This window comes from Pituophis catenifer, unplaced genomic scaffold, assembly GCF_029215685.1.
Source record: "Pituophis catenifer annectens isolate HBS135680 unplaced genomic scaffold, rPitCat1.0.hap2 SCAF_15, whole genome shotgun sequence".
NCBI classification, from domain to species: Eukaryota; Metazoa; Chordata; class Lepidosauria; order Squamata; family Colubridae; genus Pituophis; species Pituophis catenifer.
Genome location: NW_027256895.1, coordinates 2,476,603 through 2,497,601, shown reverse-complemented (window position 1 = coordinate 2,497,601; position 20,999 = coordinate 2,476,603). Strand labels below are relative to the sequence as shown.

General features: G+C 49.3%; 2 protein-coding genes and 1 long non-coding RNA gene across 3 annotated transcripts in view; 1 reads left to right on the top strand and 2 right to left on the bottom strand.

Annotated features, from left to right (window-relative positions):
• CHD3 (chromodomain helicase DNA binding protein 3) overlaps positions 1 to 9,800 on the bottom strand; it is a 122,735-nt gene extending 112,935 nt beyond the window's left edge. Inside the window, exon 1 of the mRNA XM_070954356.1 lies at positions 9,476 to 9,800. Within this exon, the coding sequence (XP_070810457.1) occupies positions 9,476 to 9,797 (322 nt within the window). The 5' untranslated portion in view covers positions 9,798 to 9,800. The remainder of the gene's footprint in view (positions 1 to 9,475) is intronic.
• Positions 9,801 to 12,743: 2,943 nt separating this feature from the next.
• LOC139324703 (uncharacterized) lies at positions 12,744 to 17,352 on the top strand. Its single transcript, XR_011601068.1, has 2 exons — positions 12,744 to 12,905; positions 16,160 to 17,352. It is a non-coding gene; the product is annotated as an uncharacterized lncRNA (long non-coding RNA).
• A 709-nt stretch (positions 17,353 to 18,061) lies between these two features.
• On the bottom strand, positions 18,062 to 20,839 carry CYB5D1 (cytochrome b5 domain containing 1). Its single transcript, XM_070954400.1, has 4 exons — positions 20,710 to 20,839; positions 20,141 to 20,217; positions 19,343 to 19,561; positions 18,062 to 18,706 (listed from the first exon to the last, which is right to left on the bottom strand). Exons 1-4 carry the CDS (start codon positions 20,837 to 20,839, stop codon positions 18,476 to 18,478), a joined length of 657 nt encoding a protein of 218 aa, XP_070810501.1. The 3' UTR covers positions 18,062 to 18,475.
• Positions 20,840 to 20,999: the final 160 nt, after the last annotated feature.

Genomic DNA, 20,999 nt, shown 5'->3' with positions numbered 1-20,999 from the left:
CCATAACTGCAAATTATAATAAACCAAACCTACTTAGACAAACAGCGTTTGATGTGTTTCAAGTTAATACCAAAAAGGAGGGGAAAAAAAATAAAGAAACCAGGCAGCCAATCTGAAAAGCAATAATAATAATAATAATAATAATAATAATAATAATAATAATTTGACACATAAAAAGCGCCATTCTATTATTATTATTATTATTATTATTAGTTAATCTTTAAGGCTGTGAATCTCACTAAAGATTAACCAATAATAATAATAATAATAATAATAATAATAATAATAATAATAATAATAGAATGGCGCTTTTTATCTGTGTCAAGTTAATGGCGGAGAGAAATCTTAAATCGTGAGGATAAATAAATAAATTTTAAAAAAGTCGTGTGGGGAAGGGAGTGGTAAGGAGAAAGGGGGAGGGGGAAATGCCTATTTGGTGACATGGGAAAGATTTATGGGGGGGGGCAGAGAGAGAGGCTGAATTTTGCGGTTCCGTCTGCAGAAATTGCCCCGTGCGTGGAAAAAAAAGAGAGCTGGGATAGTTTTTAAACTCTGCGCCTTCTTCTCTACAGTCGAAGGGGAAGAAGGAGAAGGGAGGGACCCAACCAGCCGAGGTGGGCTTTTCCAAAGGAGCCTGACAGCCAGCTGTCAACGCCAGCCTGTTGCTGAGAACAGGAAAGGGGGGGTGGGAGGGGGGGCTGCCGGTTACCCAGACCGCAAGAGCATCCCCTGGCAAGGAGCCCTGCTGGGGAACACGATGGCAAACTCTGCCCTTAACAAGCTGGGTGAGGGTCAGGGCACCCGGGTTCACAGGCCTTTGGGCATTGGGAGGGAGGGAAGGAGGGAGAAGAAATTTAGGCAGTGGGGGAGCAAGAGGCCGCAGAGGGCCGGATGCGGGTTCACTTCCAGAATTAAGTGGCAAGCTTGGGAAAATCGGAGCAGAGGCCGGTTTTAAGTGTTTCTATCTAGGCTGTTTGGGACTGCCTGCAATTTTTTTTTTTTTTTAAATCTTCTCTCAGATCCCGTCCACACACTTTGCCCAGGGGCCTTTCTCTTGCTTCTCTCTCTTCCCTCTTATACTAACTTTCTTTCCTGTGAAGTACCATCCTGAGCGTAGCTTGGCTTTTATTAGAGAGGCTCTGCTCTTGGCCCTATTTTGCCATTGCCTGAGCACTGCCTGCACTTCCCTTTCCTTCCCTCTTTCCCTCCCCTCATTCCTTCCCTCTTTCCTTTCTTTTCCTTCCTTTCCTCTTTCACCTTTCCTTTCCTCTTTTCCATTCCTCTTTCCTTCGCTTTCCCTCCCCTCATTCCTTCCCTCTTTCCTTTTTTCCATTTCCCTTCCCTTCCTTTCCTCTTTTCCATTTCCATTTCCCTTTCCCTCCCCTCATTCATTCCCTTTCCTTTCTTTTCCATTTCCCTTCCTTTCCTCTTTCACTTTTCCTTTCCTCTTTTCCATTTCCCTTTCCTTCCCTTTCCCTCCCCTCATTCCTTCCCTCTTTCCTTTCCTTTCCATTTCCCTTCCTTTCCTCTTTTCCATTTCCCTTTCCTTCCCTTTCCCTCCCCTCATTCCTTCCCTCTTTCCTTTCCTTTCTTTTCCATTTCCCTTCCCTTCCTTTCCTTTCACCTTTCCTTTCCTCTTTTCCATTTCCCTTTCTTTCCCTTTCCTGCCCCTCATTCCTTCCCTCTTTCCTTTCTTTTCCATTTCCTTTCCTTTCCTTCCCTCTTTTGTCTTTCCTTTCCTTTTTTCCAATTCCCTTCCCTCTTTCCTTTCTTCTTTTCCATTTACCTTTCCTTTCTTATCCTACCCTACCCTTCCCTCTTCCTCAAAATCCCAGAGATCCTTTCCAATCTAAATCTGGTTTCAATTGTGTCGAACGGGAAAAACCAACAAGTTTTAGCCACTATTTGCATATTTCTGCAGCCTCCTAATTTGCCGCTGGAGCCTGCCACCTGAGAGGCAACTTTAAAACTTCAATAAACCAAGACACCTCCAGGATGAGGCCGGCCAGCAGACTGCAGTTGCAGCAAGCAACGTCTTCAAATCAATCTCTTCCCTTGGGAGATTGTAAAATGAAGGCTTTGGGGCTAAATTAAAAGCCCCCAATCTCCCATTTTGGCCTGGGGGGGCACTGTGATGTAGTGATGGAAGGTGACGGGGTAGCACCGGGGAGACGCGGGCTCAAGCCACCCCCCTCCTCAATTTTGGGAAGTTCCCTGGGTGGGCTTTGGGGGTAATCCCGCTCTCTCTCATCCCAACCTACTTCACAAGGTTGTTGTGGATGGGGGGGGGGAAATGGGAGGAGGGAACATCATGCGCAGCAGGATCGAAATCTAACCACTAAATAATCAGCTCTCCTAGATTCGCAGGAACCAGGAACTTTTGTTCTCACAATCCAGAGAAGAAAAGTCGGACGTTTTGCGGTTTAGCAGATGAGATTTCTTGCCCCCAACAGCAGTGATGGAGGCAAACTCCCAGAGCACACGACGCAATCCCCACAAAACGGGTTTTTTTCATTCTTTCCAAAGACGCTACCATAGGCTTAACGTAGCTTGTTTTACTTTCATAAACTGAAGAGGGAAAACACTTTTAAGAAGCATAAAACATCCCCTATGACTGTGATGGCGAACCTATGGCACGCGTGCCACAGGCGGCACGTGGAGCCACGTCACCTGGCACACGCCAGCTTAGCTCCGGGAGACTCTGGAGGCTGGGGACAGCAAAAAAACATCACGTCCTGTCCAACTGGAAGTTGGGAAATGGGCCGTTTCAGGCCTCCGAGGGAGTGGGGAAGGCTGTTTTCGCCCTCCCCAGATGCATAGAGAGGATCGGGAGCCAGGTGAGAAAGAAAAACGGGTCATCACATGCCAAGAGGGGGGGGGGGGGTCGCGCGTGCATGCACGGGGCGGGGCACATAGAAATATGGGTGTGGCCACACGTGCGCGCAAACCTCCCCTGCCCCCCCCCCACTCATGGCACGTGATGGTAAAAAGGTTAGCCATCACTGCCCTATGATGTGAAGAAGTCTCTATCGGCCCTATTCTGTTAACGAAAAAAAAATCAAATTCCTAAAATTCACTGTTGGCACCAGCTCTGCTTTCATACTCGGGTCTTTCATCTGCCCTAAATGTAGGACTTTATATTTGCCCGTGTTTAAATTCATCTGGGTGGATTGTTCTCACTACTCCAGCTTGACAAGAACTTCCCAAAATTTGGTGTGGTCCTTTTAAGATGCTTGCTACCCCCTTACACACACACGGCGCACAGATCTTGTGTCATCTGAAAATTTGGAATTTTTCAACAGTTACAGCAGTTCCTTTAGCGACCGTTCAAAAATTACATCGCCGAAAAAAAAAAAGGGACGGACGGCCTTTTTTTCACACTTTGGACCAACCATCGCAGCATCCCCAGGGTGTCGTGCTCAAAATTCAGACGCTTGTATTTTATGACTGTTTCAGTGTCCCGGGGTCAGACATGATCCCCTTTTTGGGACCTTCTGACCCAGCAAAAGTCAATGGATTCGCGGAACAACCTGGTTATTAACTTAACAGGGGCAGTGATTCGCTTAACAACATTTGTCAAATGGGACAAAACTCACTTAACAACTTTCTGAAATGCTGGACTCAATTGTAAGTCAAGGATGACCTGTAATTTTTCTCAACCAACTTTATATCCTTTGGGCACTCCAGGCCATTATTTTGCCATCCTCTCTTTATAAGAACCATTCCTACGGCTAGCTAAACTAATGAAATTTAGCTTGATAAATACTCGCTGGCTTCCCTTCCTTGTTTCCTAAATATTCACAACCTAACGTCTTCATAATCTGAGTTTTGCCTGGTCTCATCCAGTGGATCAGGGTACATAAGAGTCAGCTGGCTCTTTTTTCCCTGTCCTGGAGACATAAAAACCATTCCTTGCTAGCCAAACAGCCCTTAATCCTCTCTTTATTTATTAGAGGTCGTCCTCCCTGCCTTAGGTCAACTGTTCAGCCGAGGTTGAGGTCCTCCTGGGAGAGAAGACCGTGGCAGAGATGGGACTGAAAAGCTCCCAATGGTGCTTTTTTTCAGGAGGCAACTGGATTTTCTGGTTTTTTTCTTTCGAAGGCGTTTCGCTTCTCATCCGAGAAGCTTCTTCAGCTCTGACTGGATGGTGGATAAATAATAGGATACATCCTTCCATTCCCCACTGTCTTGTTGCCTCCTGAAAAAAAGCAGCTCTTGGACAATCGCGACCTGGATGCCCGAGAATCTCTACAGACTAAAAAGTTCTTATTTTTCCTCATCCACCTGTTCCTATCCTTCCATCTTCTCTCAGCAGCACCCCCCCTTCCTCCTTTCTTTTCCTCAATCCCCCCACCCCCTTTCAGGTTCTTTTCTAAGTCCCTTTATACTTTAGCCTAATACATCCCTACTTATGGCTTGTGTCTCCTATCTCCCTCCATGCTCAGTCCTTGTGCTTGAGTGGTCTCGGCAATAATCGCAGTAACACCACTTCCCCAGAGGCAGGCCACTAAGAAGCCATGATAAAACATGATCAAAGGACTGAGGGTTCTTTTTTTTCTTTCTTCTTTTTTTTTTTTTTAATAAGACCAAAATGTAAATCTTTGCATTTATTATTTGCTTCTACGGCAACACCAGCGGTTGAAAACCCGGAGTGGTAAGCATTACGAACAAGGATGCCCAATACACTGAAGGGTAATGAGGGCCCAACAGATTCATCCCACCCGGTTACGGGAACCGTTATCTAATTTACAAGGTTGTAGGGTTTTTTGTTTTTTTTTAAATCCCCTTGGATTTGTATTTAGGAGTTTGGAGTTGCTGCTTCCATCCCAGTAAATAATAGAGACCCGATAAATAATGGATTGTAGAATCACCAACAAGGAAGGCGGCCCTGCCACCCCAACACCAACTTGTCGCAAAAGATCTACTGCTAAATACAGAAGACTGCTAGATTATTATTTTTATTTTTAAATTCTGACAATAGGTTTTCTTCCATAGTCTGAAAGGATGGATGCCATCCATAACCCAACAACCCAAAGAAAGAAAGGAGACTACAACGCTATAGATCAGCTTCTCGTAGGGATCGGTCTAATTCCTTAACGCGGAGAATTATCGACGGAGGGCCCACCATTAAATCAAAGGCAGGACAAAAGGGACGCTTAAGGAGTAATCCAATTTTCCCTCGTAGGAAGAGCCCCTCATATGTGGGGCTGCCAGTCACGGGGGGCAGCTAAAGCCACATGGGAAGAGCCCATCAATTGACAGGTAATTAAGTCAACCTGTTGTCTGGCACATCCACATTAGTGTGTGGGTATATATATTTATATACACGCACCCAGACTGATACGAATCAAGGCCCTCGCCTTCAATGGGGCTGTCATCGGAAAAGCTACCCTGGTAACTTTGTAGCCATCAACCAAACAACAAATCGATAAGCCAACAATTTCTGTAAAGCTAACCGTGTGTTATAAAAAAAAAAGAGACAGGGAAAAAAAAGAGAGAACGGAACTGCCTACCCGAGACAGTTAACACCACCCCTGCAGACAGGTAAATAATAAAGAAGCACATCGCACAATACAGGTAGGCCTCAACTTACAATCATTCGTTTAGGGACCATTCGAAGTTACACCACCACTGAAAAAAAGTGGCTTATGACCGTTTTTCACACCGTCGACCAGTGCAGCCTCCCCTTGGGTCATGTGATCACAATTTCAGGCTCTTGGCAGCTGACTCCTATTTAGGACTGGAGTGACCCGTGGGTCATGTGATCGCCTTTTGCGACCTTTGGAGAAGCAGTGTCAAAAGAAAGCCAGATTCACTTAGTAACTGCTGTTACTAACAGGTGCAATGCTTTCCTTAAAAACCGTGGCAAGGGAAGTTGTAAGATGGGGCAAAACTCACTTAATGACTCTCACTTAGCCACGGAAATTTTGGCCTCAATTGGGGTCATAAGTTGAGGCTCTCCTACAGCGATGGGGGACACAACTTAGAATTCCCAGCAACCTTTGGCCAAAATGAACCAAAGTACAAACCCGATGTGATAGAAAGCTATTTTGCTTCTCATGAAGTTTACGTTATCCTTAAAACTAGAAGCAAGAGAATAAATAAGCTTCCCTGCTAAATATCTGCAGGGAAGACACTATACAATATTTCATATCCTTAGTGGAACTACCAGAAGTCATTTTTAACATTGTCTAAACAAATTTCAATTAATTTCCCTTTTGCACCCTTTTCATAGGCAAAATAGTTCCCCAAACACGACTTTGAAACTTAAAAGTTTTAGAAGGGTTTTTATTTTCACAATGACTTTTAGGGGTTTTTTTATGTGACGCTTGGCCTGGCGTCGCCCGTTTGGCTCCGAACCTCTCCATCTTTCCTTTTGGCACGCTCATTTACTCCAAACAGCAGATGGGCTTGCCTTCTGACTCCCGGTGGCCCACAGGATAGATTTTTTTTGGCCAAGTCTTACAACAAAACACTTCATGTGAATTGGATTTGGACACCTGTTAGGCCTTCTAAGGTCACACACCTGTACGGGAGGTAGGTTTTTATTCATTTGTATCTGGTGTTTGGATTTTGGAACTCTCCCTCTACGGTCACTGCAAACTCTTGGCCAGAGGCCTTAAAGCTCCAGGACTGGCAAGGAAAAGCTGCCCATAATAGGCTGGAAAGCCAGACCAGGTCAAGGGAAGTCTGGCCAAGTTCAGTAGGGCACAGCATCCCCATAAGATCCCTCTCCTTAAAACCCCTTGCTCATCCCCCACGATTTCTGCGCAAATCAGCCTGCAGCCCATAAGTGGGATCCTTCCTGCCTGATGAAGAGTATCAAAATATGGCCAGACATCTCCAAAGCCCAACCATCCCCCCAGCAGCCTCTTTTCTGGTTATACACCCCCAGGTGACCTCTCATTTCCCCCCACCCATGGATGGCCAATCCCATCCTGCAATGGGAGCTATCCCCAACAGGCCCTGGAGACAGGCCTGCAGACAGTCTGAGGTGGGGTCAGTAGTTCCCCCTGCCCCTCCCTCAGCACCCATCCCAACAGGCATCCCTCCCTGCAACCTATGGTGTCAAACCAGGCTAAGAGCCCTCAAATGCCCAGTCACCCCAGCACCACCATTTTCTTCCCCCCCTCCCCGTCACGTGATGGGAACCATCCCCACCACAGGCTCAGGAGTTGGGCCCCCAGATAGTGAGGGACAGTGATCCCCTCCACCTCCCCTCCCTCAAACACTGCCTCAGCCCCCATCCCCTCCCTCCTATGGGGTGCCAAAACAGGCAGCTGAAGGGCCCAGCTCTCCTGTCCCTTCAACACTCCTTTATACACCCCCAAGTCACCCCTCTTCACCCCCATCCCACAATGGGAGTCCTCTCCACCAGGAGACGGCGCCACCGGGCACTGTGAAGGGGGGCAATGATCCCCTCAAACGCCCCTCCCTCAGAGACAGCCTCACCCCACCCTGACAGACATCCCTCCTTCCTATGGGGTGTCAAAAACAGGCCTCTCAAGTGCCCTGTCACCCCAGCCCCCCCCTTTTCTACTTATACACCTCCCTCTTTCCTCCATCCCACAATGGGTGCCATTTCCACATGGGCCCCTAGACACTTTGAGTGGGGGGGGCAGTCATCGCCTTTCCCCCTTCCCTCAAGAGATCACCTCAGCCCCCATCCCCTAACAGGCACCTCTCCCTCCCTCCTCTGCCGCCCCCCCAAAGTGCCCAGCCATCCCAGCACCCCCTTTTCTACTTCTACACCGTGACCCCTCTTTCCCCATCGTCAATGAGAACCCTCCCCACCGGGAAATATCCCCAGAGACACTCCCAAGCCACCCCTCTTTTTCTCCATCCCTCAATGGAGGGACCCCCAGACACTGTGAGGAGGGTAAGGGGGGGCACTGATTCCCTCTACCTCTTTTCGCTTCCCCTCTTCTTCACAGACCCCCGAGGGGGCAATGATCCCCTCTCCCCTTCCTCACAGACCTCTTAGTGGGAGGGCAATGATCCCCTCTCCCCTCCCTCACAGACCCCTTGGGGGGCAATGATCCCCTCTTCTCCCTCACAGACATCTTAGGGGGAGGGCAATGATCCCCTCTCCTTCACAGACCTCTGGGGGGGGGGAATGATCCCCTCCCCTCCCTCACAGACTCCATGGAGGTGGGCAATGATCCCCTCTCCTTCATAGACTCCATGGGGGGGCAATGATCCCCACTCCCCTCCTTCACAGACCTCTTAGGGGGAGGGCAATGATCCCTTCTCCTCCTCCCCTCCCTCACAGACTCCATGGGGGGGGCAATGATCCCCTCTCTTTCACAGACTCCATTTGGGGGCAATGATCCCCTCTCCTTCACAGACCCCCTGAGGGGGCAATGCTCCCCAGTCCCCTCCCCTCCCTCACAGACCCCCAGAGGAGGCAATGATCCCCTCTCCCCTCCCTCACAGACTCCATGGGGGAGGCAAAGATGCCCTCTCCCCCTCTCTTTCACAGACCCCTTGGGGGGGACAATGATCCCCTCTCCCGTCCCTCACAGACCTCTTAGGGGGAGGGCAATGATCCCCTTTCCTTCACAAACCCCTTGGGGGGGGAATAATCCCCTCTCCCCTCCCTCACAGACCTCTGGGGGGGGCAATGATCCCCTTCTCCCCTCCCCTCCCTCACAGACCCCCAGAGGAGGCAATGATTCCCTCTCCCCTCCCTCACAGACTCCATGGGGGAGGCAAAGATGCCCTCTCCCCCTCTCTTTCACAGACCCTTTGGGGGGGAACAATGATCCCCTTTCCTTCACAGACCCCTTGAGGGGGGAATGATCCCCTCTCCCCTCCCTCACAGACCCCTTGGGGGGGAGGGCAATGATCCCCTTTCCCTCTCCCCTCCCTCACAGACAAACCCCCCCTCCCACGCCCAGGCGGAGCCAAGCCCCGAGGCCGGACCCGAGGAGGACTTTCCTCCCGCCGCCTGAGAGGGGCGCGTCTGGCTGGCCTCGCGAGGTCCCACCCCACCCTCTCTCCCCCCCGATAGGTATGTGGAGAGAGAGAGAGAGAGAATTAAGAGACAGAAGCGAGACGGGGTGGGGGGGGGGAGCGCAACCAGAGGCTGTTCCGGGAATCCAGCCGCGGCGGGGGGAGGAGGGGGGGGGAGGAGAGGTAAAAGGAAGAGCGAGAGAAAAGGCGGGAGAGAGGGAGGCGCGCGCGCGCGGCGGGAGGTAAAGGTGGGGGCAGTTGGCGCGCGCGGTGTGTGTGTGTGGGGGGGGGGGGGGGTCCCTCAGCGCTGGGCGCGCGGGCATCCCGTCCGGCCCCGCGGCGTTCGAAAGCCGTTGCTTGTTTACCAACAGCCGCCCCGCCCCCTCCTCTCTCTTTCTTTCCCCCCCCTCTCTCTCGCGCGCGCGGGGTGGGGGTGGGGGCAGCCTCGCTCCTTCCCTCACGAAACGAAGAAAGGGGGGGGCGGCGGCGGCCCTGTCGAAATGGCCGTTTGTTTATTTACCTGGCGGCGCCTGGGTCCCTCCGGCGGCCGGCGTGGAGGAGGAGGAGGAGGCGGCGGCGGGGGTCAGCGGGGCAGCCTCCGCCTGCGCTGAGGCGACGGCGGCGGCGGCGGCGGCTGCTGCTGAGGCGGCGACGGCGGGCGGGAAGATGTCGCCCGGGCTGTCGTTCCTGACGACGACGGCGGCGGCTTCTTCTTCTTCGTCGTCTTCTTCCTCCTCCTCCTCCTCTTCCTCCTCCTCCTCTTCTTCGTCTTCCTCCCCCTCCGGCTCGGACACCACCATCTCCTCCTCCTCTTCCTCGTCCTCCCTCAGAGGGGAAGCCATGGTGGTTGGTGGTGGTGCCGGAGGAGGGGGTGGCCGATGGGTGGGGGAACACCGGAGCCGAGCCGCCGAGCGGGCGGGCTAGGCGGGCGGGGTGGGGGCGGCGGCGGCGGCCCCCCTTCCCCGCCTCTCGCGCTCCCTTCCCTCCCCTCAAAAACGACCCCCCCTCAAACCATCCCTCCCCCCAAAAATCGCCCCAAAAATGGGGGCGGTGGGCGTGTGGGGGATGTTTGGGGAGGGGGCCGCGAGGAGAAGTCCCATGCGATGGCCGGGACTCTTCTTCTTCTTCTTCTTTCCCTCACAACTTTTCTTCTTCTTCTTCTTCCTTCGCAAGGTTTCTTCCTCAGACGACGACCCCCCCTCTCCAAAGGAAAAAAAAAATAAATTTTTAAAAAATGGGGGGTGAGGGGAAATTAAAAAAAAAAAAAGATTAGGTGTCTCTCAGTTCTGAGGTGGGGAGTTGAGGATCATATTTTGCCACCCGAGCAAAAAAACAAAAAAAAAAAAGCAACAAAAATGGCCGCCTCTTAAATTATATTTTTTTAAAAAAGCGAGCCCCCCCCCGCGAGGTTTTAAGAAAAAAAGATAAATGGGGTGCCCCCCATGGAAGAGAGAGAGAAAAAAAAAGGAAGAAGGGGGAGGGGAAAAAATATTTACCCAAAATGGCTGGCTTAATTTTAACCCCCTCTTCCTTAAAAGCTTCCAAAAAAAAAAAAAGAGAGAAAGATGCCCCCCCTTCCTTTCCAAAAATAATAAAAAAAATGCAATCAGAATCAGCTCCAATTTTGTTTAAAAAAAAAAGGCAAAAAAAAAATTAGCCAAGAAAAGAAAAGAAGAAAAAAAAAGAAAGGATAATCAGGATCAAGGCAGGCTTTTTTTTTTTTCCTCTTCCCCTCTTCTTGCTGTGGTGATATTTTCTTTTCAATCGCCCAAGATCTGTGGTCATGAACAATATTTAGACATTCCTGGCACTGGGGGGAACCTGACAAGATTTCTGCATAAAACAAAGATGGCTGCTCTAAATTATTTCTTTCTTTTTTTTTTCCTCCTCTCCTTAGGCTCTCCCCCCCGCCACCTCCCTCAATAAAAATATTTTTTACTGGGAGGGGGAAGAGAGAGAGAGAGAGAGAAAAGGTTGGATTAATCAGTACTCATGCTCAGTTATGACATCAGCATAAAATTGTTAAAGGTTAACTAGTTCCATACTAGTCAGACCCACGACTTTGGTGTGTGCTTATGGTTGCTTTACTAGCACAAGAGGGGGGGAAGAATAGGGGTGTTTTATTTCCTCCCCCCTTTTTTTTCTCTCTCTCTCTCTAACTTTAAATACTTCAGAAGGGAGTGGCTTATTTTTCTCCTTTTCCTCTAGGGCAAGAAAGGAAGAAGAGAAGGAGGAAAAAAAACCCTCCCTGATTACTGCAATTCATTAAAAGATTTTTTTTTTTTTGGTCCACATTCACAAAGGAGATTTTATTGCTTTCCCAGATGAGATTCTTTTGATACAGGCAGGCAGACACAAATATGCATGCATATGATTTTGGCCAGGTTTTGCATTTAAAAGAAGCTATATTAGATTTAATAAAATATGAAAGCTAGGTTCTGGCTACTCTTAAGTGTGTTAGATTTGCCCCACAGGAATAAATTATAAGGCTTAATTAAATTAATGTGATAGAATACTACAAAGTTTTTTTTTTTCGCCATCACCAAACTGACAGGGATTTGGGGGTGATCATGACACAATCCAGTAGGGAGATCGATGCACTTAAATTATTGCATGTGACCTCAAGAGAGTCTAAAATTAAGCTATGTACTTTTGCCTCCGAGGCAAGGTTTCCCCCCCACCCCCCACCCCAAAAAAGCACCTTGTTTCTGATGCATTCCTTGTTAGGACTGTTTTGTAATATTGTTCCATTATGGCTGAAAACAGTTTGCCCTATTTTTATAGCAGGGGAAAGAACTAAAACCCATACAATTAAAATAGAGAGAAAATGAATTAACAATAGGAACAAAGCATCATTGTTACTGTGGATAGACGTATGCTTGAGTTTAAAACGCCTTTTAAAACTCTTTACCTGCTAACAGACACATCTATGATAAGAATCTACCCGCCAACCTACCAAGAAAGTTGTAAAGGGCCTACATCTCTTCCTGTCTGTCTCTTAGATTGTAGCGAATGGAAAGTCTCCTGCATATCTGAGAATTACAGAATCAGATTTGCCCTGGGCCACTGCGTATAAGTAAGTACCATCCCCACAAAGGAAAACGGAAGGAACAGGGCCCTAAGTCTCTAGTGGCACCGCTGCTGCACACTACCAGATAAACAAATCTCAAGGGGACTGCGACCTTACCATGTTCCTGAAAAGAAAATAAAGCCATTGACCAACTCTTCCCCACCCACTGGGATTTATTTCTGAGTAAACCCTGAACTATAAAGCATCTTCAGTGGGCCAGCTTTGGGTCAACCTTGTATTCTGAGTGAAATGTGGCTAGGGGTCTGATCCTGGCAAATGTGCCATCTTAAATGAATAGGCCCATCTCTGTGTAACAGAAACCTGCTATAAATTCAAGTATACTTGTGGAGCACAAACAGTACAAACTTTGCTATGTTCTCCCTACTTGAATTTGTTTCACGCTGTCATTAAAAAACAAGTGTGAGTTAACATTCCTGTGTTCTATAGTATTTCAGAAAGACAAAATTCAAATTATTTTATGGCTGGGTCCACGTGTCGCTTTCAATGATAGATCAGTTGGCCACATTTTAGCTTGACATGTATTAATCGAGCCCCCTCTGGTTAGTTTGCTATACCAACCCAGAAAATCGGACTGATTGAGTTTAAACCAGGGCAAGCCTTTATTGCACAAACACAGCCGAGTGATTCTACTATTATAAGCATCAGGTTTCTGTGAGGTGCCCGTTGGTGTTAATGTTTAAAATCTGCTTTAATAGCTTTTGTCGCAGGGCCCCTTCTCCAAGCCTCTCTGGTTCTTGGACTCCAGCTAGAAAAAGAAAATATTCCGAACCCTGAAGGGCTCGACGCTGGATAGAGATCTTACAGAACAATCGTCTACAAGCACAATGTTCCTTCACTCAGGGTAATCCCATTTAAAATGGTGAGTCTTAGAATAATAAATCTGGAAACAATGAGGCTTATTCAAAGTATTCCAACTTTATTGAAACCGGACCACAGAGCAAGAGTCCTGTTTCAACACACAGTGTATTTTGTAGTGTGTTGGATGCGGTGGCAAAAATTTACTCCAAATTTACTTTTGGGGACTCTGCATCTGCAGATTTTCTCCGTCTGCAATTTTCTAAAAGTACAAAATGAGGCCAAATAGCCCAGGAAAGAAAACCTTGCCGGTATCAGTACAGCTTTTTTATATGCATATATATTTAAATTCCTGCCATATCACCCTTCCTAATATCCAGAAATGACACTAAGAAGCGATGATGGGACCCTCGCTTCAGTTGATTGGCTGGGATGGGAAGAGCCTCTTTATGGGACCAGAAAGGAGGACCGTGTAAATATTACAGTGCACCTTTTCTTGTCTCTTTTTACGACTCTTCCAAGCTCAGTCTAAGCTTTCTCCCCCCTGTAGACCAGTTATAAATGTCCACAGAGGAGTAACTGTGCCTGCAGGAGACACCGTTTGCCAAATGAATGTTATCCCCCGTGTGGCTTTTACATTTAACGCAACACCCTCTGAAGCCCTCCAGGAGCCAGTGGGCGCCAATCCCATTCATTCATGTTGAAACATTTCCCTGGCAGTGCTGGAAGCCAGTGCTCCACAAGAGCATTTGAGGTTTCACGCTATCAAAGTCTTTGACTGAGAAATGTGCTTTCTAGTGTGCGTACCATCACTCCCCTTCCTAATGGAAGGAGGGAGCCTGAATCGGCACAGCAGCATCTGAATTTGAGGTTTCACCAGCTCTGAGCTTCATCTCGCCCATCGGTTAACACCACAAAGTCTATAAATGTAATTCTCTTAACCTGGCCCCAAGTCCTTCGGTCCTCACTGTCCAAGGCGAGAGATGGGAAGGGGGAAAACGTCCTTCTCCGCACGCCCATCTTTGGAGTTTCTTCGCAAGGTCCAAAATGCCAGGAATCCCATCAAGGGATGCGGGGCATGGTCTTTATTTCACCCGTTTATCCCCAGCACGCTGCCCCTTGGCTGGCTTTCAAAAGGGCCCGAAGATGTGGCCCTCTTCATCTTCATCGTAGGCCTGCCCTTCCCTTCCCTTCAGGGAACGGCTGCTGTCCTGCTGTGCGTGTTTGGCGGCTTAAAGGTCTTCCCCTGGCGATTGCTCAAGCACGCAACTGAGAACCTGGAGGAATGGGAGACGTGGGTGCAAAAGATCAAACGGAGAGCAGCCTCTTGTCACAAATCCATCCCGTGAGGTCAGCCACCTCCTGCCAGAGTTTAGCCTCCAGGTCCAGACCTCTCGGCCCGATCCTTGAAAACTTGCCACAACTTTCCAGCTGCTTGTGAAGGTTGGATGTTAAGTGGGCTAAACGCTCCCGCCAGGCCTCCTGCAGCCGGTGATTCCAGGTCACGCTTTCCAAGGGCCCACTTGGCTTAGCAGCTCTGTTGGAGGAGCTGCCTCTACCACAACCCCGTAGACCTCGTCCGGCTTAAGCTGCCTGTACAATTGCCTCTGAAATACCCGAGCAATTCCTGATCCCTCAGTGGCCACTGCCAGCGGGCTCCTTAAGCCCAGGCGCTCTGCGGTTATTAAGCAGCTGGTAAAAATATCAGACTTTCTTCCTGTAACAAACTTCTTGGCCGAACGGTTTTCCTAGTTTAGCTGATTAGCTTACTAGGCATAGAAATAGCGACATACTTTTCTTATAACGGGAATGTTAGTTATTTAATAATAATGATGATGACAAAAACTGCTACAGAGTACAATCCTTTTGGAAGACCTGTGTTCCCCCCACGGAGCAAAAGGCCAGAAGTGGGGGTGGGGGTGAGGGGTGGACAGGGGGAGGAAAAGGAGCAAGCCACAGCCAATGCTTCTCTTCTGCAAAGCAGCTGTCAGATGGAAGAGAGAGTTTGCTAGGGTTAAAGGCAGGAGCAGGTGGGAGGAGAGGCAGCCCAGCACTGGAAGGAAGAGAAAAGCAGGTCGTAAGCTTTCTTAGGAGGGGTGATTGTTGCCTTCCCTCCCCCCCCCCCATACACACAAAAGATGGGAGTCTGGAGGATGGATGGCAACAATCCCATCTGTTCTCGGTACAAGTGAAAATCTCCCTGGGGGTGATGGGGCTTGCCAGAACTGTAGATAATATTTGACCTTCAAGTCTCATTTCACAACCCACACTTAGGATTTCTCTTTCCTCCCCCCCCCCCTTTCCCTCTAACAGCTGTCGCAGACAGGAGCCGAACAAGGAGGGAGAAAAAAGGACAGCTGGCCTGATGTTGCCACAGCCTTACTAGCATTATGTGGAAAAGGACCCATGCCCACCCGTGTCTCTCTCTCTCTCTCTCTCTCTCTCTCTCTCTCTCTCTCTCTCTCTCTCTCTCTCTCTCTCTCCCTCCCTCCCTCCCTCCCTCCCTCCCTCCCTCCCTCCCTGCCCTGACTGGGGGAGGGAGCAGACCCAGAGGGCAGAGACAGAGGCCTTGTTCCCCGGCCGGCTGCCAAGGTTGACCTGAGAAGGGAACAGAAGCCTTCTTCTGTCACCGCCTTCTGCCAAGTCAGATTAAGAGCAGACCTTCCAGGTCAAGGTCTGTAGGGTGCCCCCCCCCTTCCATTGTTAGTCACAGGAGTAGAACATTCCTTCTTTGGGGTCATAGATTAAGTTTCCCCTACGCTCTCTGCACATCCACCCCAGATGGGACTTTGGCGATCTCTTAGCAGATCCCTCTTCTCTATGCCTCCCCCCCCCCCAAAAAAAAAACAAATCAGCCTACAGTTTTCTCTAGGAACCAAATCAATCACGGCCCCTGCTTGACTGGTTTTTGGATCAAGAGCTGACAGGAAGTGGATTAGGAAACAAACTAGAGTGCCCTCGCGAGCGGCTAGTAGAGCAGAAGGTCAACCCTGGAAGACCTCCAGACCAGCAACTCATTTGCTCCTTTGCTTTGCAAACTGAAACACGTGTTCCCCCCACCCCACCCCAGGTGGTCAGTCGTGTATGCGCAATACCACCCAGCGCTGGCTCACTCTGGGTTTCTACCCCCACCCCTGTAAATAGCAGGCTCAGAAAGCAAGATGGACACAGAGGCGGAAGGCAGGCCCTGCGGGATACACCAGCCACCACAGATCACACTCCTGCAATTAGCACACTTGGACACTTAGAGAGGAGGGTTAAACTCCCGGATCCCCAAAGGGCCGACTTAATCCTTGAGTCTTTTCTGCTCTCTTACAGTGGCTGTCCCTCCACGGAAATTCCCCGCCTCGTGGGACCGTGCATCTGAGCCTTGGATCTCAAGAGCTCCTCAAGGCCTCTCTCCGATGACCATCCTCTAAGCCAGGGATGGGCAAGTATGGCCCTTTGCCAACCAAGCTGCCTGCCTGCCTCCCTCAGGAATTCTAGGAGTTGAGGTCCACAGGTCGTAAAGGGGCCGTAGCAGCCCACCCTAACCTCTGGACCTCTGGAACAGCAGAAGCACCCAGACACGTCTTTCAAGAGCCGCTGTTTTAAAACACGAGAGCGCCGATAGAGACAACCCAAGCCACAGAATGCCTTCCTTAACAGAAGCTGCATCTCGGGATCACTATGGGCTAGAAACTCTTCTAGTGCGGTTGTTTTAACCTCTATTTTAAATGCAGAATTATCACAGGTAGTCCTTGACTTAAGTGATCATTTGAGGTTAGGACAATACTGAAAATAGCGACCATTATGACCCTCTTAAAGACTTAACGACTCTTGCAGCATCCCCATGGTCACTTTGAACAAAATTCAGATGCTCGGCAACTGACTCATATTTATGATGGCTGCAGTGTCCTGGGGACAAGCGAGTACCTTTTGCAACCTTCTGACAAGCAAAGTCCACGGGGAAGCCGGATGCACTTATCATGTTCCTATTTTTAACAAGTGCAGTGATTCACTTAACAACAGTGGCCAGGAAAGTCGTGACATGGGGCAAAACTTACTTAACTGTCTTGTTTGGTGAGAGCAATTTTGGACTCCATTGTATTTGTATGTATGTATATATATATGGAAACACTTTGGGCTTTTTAAAACGAAGGTTTAAATGATGTCTGACATACTGGAGCTGTGAACCCTGGAAACTGATCATAAAAAGCACCACACAATCTATAATGCTTGATGGCAGAAACGGATGATTTACGAACGCTAGAAGGAAGAATCATTGGTTTCTATGCCCCTACCTCCAGAGGAAATGGACGTGGGAAACACCTAGCTTTTCCACAAGCGCACCTGAAACCCCCAAGTTTTTTGTTTTATCTTTCAACTGGTTGCATTTTATGTTTTTTTAAAAAACAATTTCTTTATGTCTTTTAAAGTTTTGATTGGAAGCTGCCCAGGGTTGACTGAAAAATGGGCAGCTCTGTAAATATTTTAAATAAATAAATAAATTGTAAAATATTTTTTCTGTACTTGGGTATACAGCCTCACCTAAGTGATTTTGTCTTGATTTCCAAACTAAACAAACTAGGTTAATATGGGATAGAAGACCACCAGGAAATACACAGACATCCCAGAAGAAAACAATGACAAACCACTCGGGTACCAGTGCCAAAGACCTCTCTATGCGTCCGTGTTCCCAAATACACCAACGACCAAGTTTGACTCGGATGCAACTTTGCCGTTAAACGTATTTTCTTTGGAAATAACCAGTTTATGACAAGTTTTGGCTGCAATCAATCCTGAACAGAGTTCCTACAAAATCACCCTTGTTAAACAGATTGCAGCAGGCTTACTTCTGAGAAAATAAGCACCCAGAGGATATTTGATACCGAGTGTCACATATTTTTTTTCCCCTTAACATCAGAAGTTACGCAATAAAAAGATTTATTGATTTATTGAAGATTTGCTCTTTTCATCGTGGGTTTTTTTTTTAAGTAAGGCCGGACAATTATGTCTTCTCACCGCAAACATCTTACGTTTTGCTATTTTATTTTTATCCCACTTATCTTCCGAGGGGATTTTCATTCCTCCACCTCCAACCACTCCTCCAAACAAGCCTTTGAAACATCTCAAGCAGGCGCAAATACTTGCCGCGAGATTACTTAATTTCCTTCAGGGTAAAGCAGGATGTTCAAGCCAGAGGACCCCAGTTTAAAAGTCAAAATACAAATTTCCGTGGGTCCCTCTCCGGATAAAAGGGCCAGCCCGGGAGCAAAGCTGCCTTCCTAGCTCAAGGCTTGCAGGATAATAAAACGCAATTATTTTTTTAAAACCCATGTGAAGAACGACGGAGCTGCAAAATGGCTGCACCATGAGCCACGACTGACACCTAGTGGCGGTAGCAGTGAGAGCCCAGGTGGACATTCACAAGACCAGGAGATCATATTTTTAGGGACCCATCACCATCATTTGAGGTGCATCTTCCTTTCCACCAAGTCTTGTTCCTGGAGAGAAAAATGGGTTTGCCCAAGGACCAAGTTTGCTGCCGTCCCTTAAAGATAAGCTCTGTGTCCTGCAGCTGCTGGTGAGAAGAAGGAGCACCTAACTGGCCCTTCCAGCTGGAGGGAAATAGGCCCACGACTAGGCAGGTTTCTAGAGCTCAGTGAGGTCATCGTTAAAGTAGAGCAAAATGGCAGTCGTGAAGGCGTCGGCGTCCATGTTGAGCTGGTAGAACTCCTCGTCTTCATCGGGGATGTTGTTGTTCTCAAGGTTCTTGTCCATCTCCAGGCAGACGCCGTGGTATTTCCACGTGTAACTGGCGGCGTGCGCGTTGTAGGGCAGGTAGCGCCTCAAGATCTCCCACATGGTTTCTTCTGAACAGACCTGCAGACAGAGCCACAGTTCTCCACGGGACCCACAGCAGGAGGGCAAGGGACACCCTTGATCCCCCCCCTCTCCCTGGGTTCAAGGTGGGAATGGAACAGAACGGGTCAACTTTGCTTGACTTCCTCGGGGCCTGTGTTCAAGTTGACTCTTTAACCCGGTCTGTAGGTTGAACTGAACACTCCCCAAACAAGCCCTATATAGACCCTAATCGTAGTTAACCCTAAGCACATATGTGGTACAGCTATAAGGTGTTTTGTTTTGTTTTTTTCATTTGTTTAATCTTGTCTGGTTCTCAAAGACTGCCTGGACAAATCCCTGCAAGTTTCCTCAGAAGTGGTTTGCCATTGCCTCCTTCCTAGGGTTGGGAGAAAGTGGCCGGCACAAGGTCATAAAGCCAGCTTTCATGCCTAAGGCGGGACTACGAGTCGCCGTCTCCTGTTGATTGGCACAAAGTCACCCAACTGTCTTTCATAGCTGGCAGGACTACAACTCACCATCTCCTAGAGATTGGCCCCAAGTACCTAAACCTAACAACCGCCCAGCTCAAGCCTGTTGTGTTAATACACCCGCAAGTCGCCCAGGGAAGAAGATGGTCTTGGGGGCCAGGCAAGGGCTGGGGAGGATGGGACTCACCTCGAGGGTCTGCTCCTGAGAAGTCAGAGTGTTGATGATCCGAATGTGCCGGGTTTTCGCAGACAAGATGCCGATTTCGTAGATGGGGTTTTTCCACCAGGGCACCCCAAAATCATTGGCCCAGTCCGAGCGAGGAAGAGGCGGCGGGATGTGCACAAACCGGCCCTGGGGTGTGTAGTACTTGAGGCAGCCCGTGAGGGGATCGATGTGTGTCTGAATCTGCAAGGAACGGGCACAGGGTGGAAAGCCCAGATTCAACCACCATCTAACAAGGATGGTTCCCACCAATCAGGCCACCCTACGAAGGGCTCCCCATTTAACAGCAATCTTTTCTCGTCAAAGGAAGAGTCCTTTTTCTTCATTCCTAAGTCTCCAAAGATGAACTCTTTCAAACATTAGGATCAGAAAATCTCGAGCAAAAAAAAAACCACGCCCTGTGGAACGCAGGTGGTCCTCAATTTACGACCGTCGCTGAAGCCAGTAACAGAACTAGAATAAATACATCGATACCATAAGCAAAAAGATGGGCCCAAAGGCACTTTTTCAAAAAAGGAATAAATAAAAACCAGTTGCCTTTTGAAAAAAGCACCTTTGGGACAACCTTGACCTGGATGAGGGGAGAATCTCCGTAGACACGGAGGGCTGGAGAGCAGAGAGCAAGCTCCTTTTTTCAGATCTTCACTTAAGTGACGGGTCGTAAGGCGAGGACTCCCTGCGACCATTCCCCACCTGCCCAACTCCCTGGGTCTTGCAAAAGGGTTTATTCAGAAGCCCGGCCCGGCCTCACCGGACACTCACGTCTCTGGTCCTGGGGTTGAACCAGTGGCTGATGTCTTTCCCTGCCACTTCCAGGAGGGGCTTCATGAGGAGGTCCCCTGCGCGGAGAGAGAAGCCAGGATCCGCATTAGAGCCACTCCGTATCTAAGGGACCCCAGGAGCATCCAGAGTCTCAGGGGGTCAAAAGAGTCAACATGGCGGCCACCACCACACAAAAGGAATGCGGAAAGAGCTGTCCGTCAATTCTGCCCTTTTTTATGATTGATTTTAGCTGGATTGTTACTTTGTTTTTTTTAAAGTTTTGTCGGGGGACGATGGTCCTATGCTTCTGGGGCAATGCAAGTTCATGACTGCATGGGGGAGGCCGCCATCTTGACTTTTTTGACCTCCCCAGAGCTATGAAAACCTTGGATTTGCCCCCAACCAGCTCCTTTCTTCTCTTACTCCCATCTCGGATAACCCGCAAGGTCGCCTTCCTCTTCCTCCTCCTCCTCCTCCCCCCCCCGTTCAGGTAGACTGCCTCTCCACCTGGAGGCTCCGCTTGGGAGAGCCCTGCCCCCGAAGCTCCGCCCCTTCCCCCCCGCCCTTACCCCTGTACTCTTCGGACAGGGGGCTGAGGTCGTAGACCCGCCCCAGATAGGAGACCCACAGGTCCCACGGCCGGTTGTGCACCGTCACCTCCCGCGGCGTGTAGAAACGCGGTCGGGAGGAGCCCTCCATGATCGTCGCCCGGGCGCATGCGCCGCGTCCCTCGCTGCCCTTGGCAACGCGCCGCCGCAAGGCCCCACGGGAATCGCAGGCTCGCTCGCTCGCTCCCCCCAGTGGGCGGTGCCGAAGAAGCCGGACGCCGCGTACGTGCGTGTGTGCTTTGCGTGCGTAA

Excerpts from the sequence above, each read along its gene's own strand:
- CYB5D1 (XM_070954400.1), bottom strand. The coding sequence starts at position 20,839 with ATGGAGGGCTCCTCCCGACCGCGTTTCTACACGCCGCGGGAGGTGACG. Across the intron at positions 20,218-20,709 it reads CCTGTCCGAAGAGTACAGGG|GGGACCTCCTCATGAAGCCC; the intron begins GTAAGGGCGGGG and ends CTCTCCGCGCAG. Across the intron at positions 18,707-19,342 it reads CTCAGGAGCAGACCCTCGAG|GTCTGTTCAGAAGAAACCAT; the intron begins GTGAGTCCCATC and ends CTCTGTCTGCAG.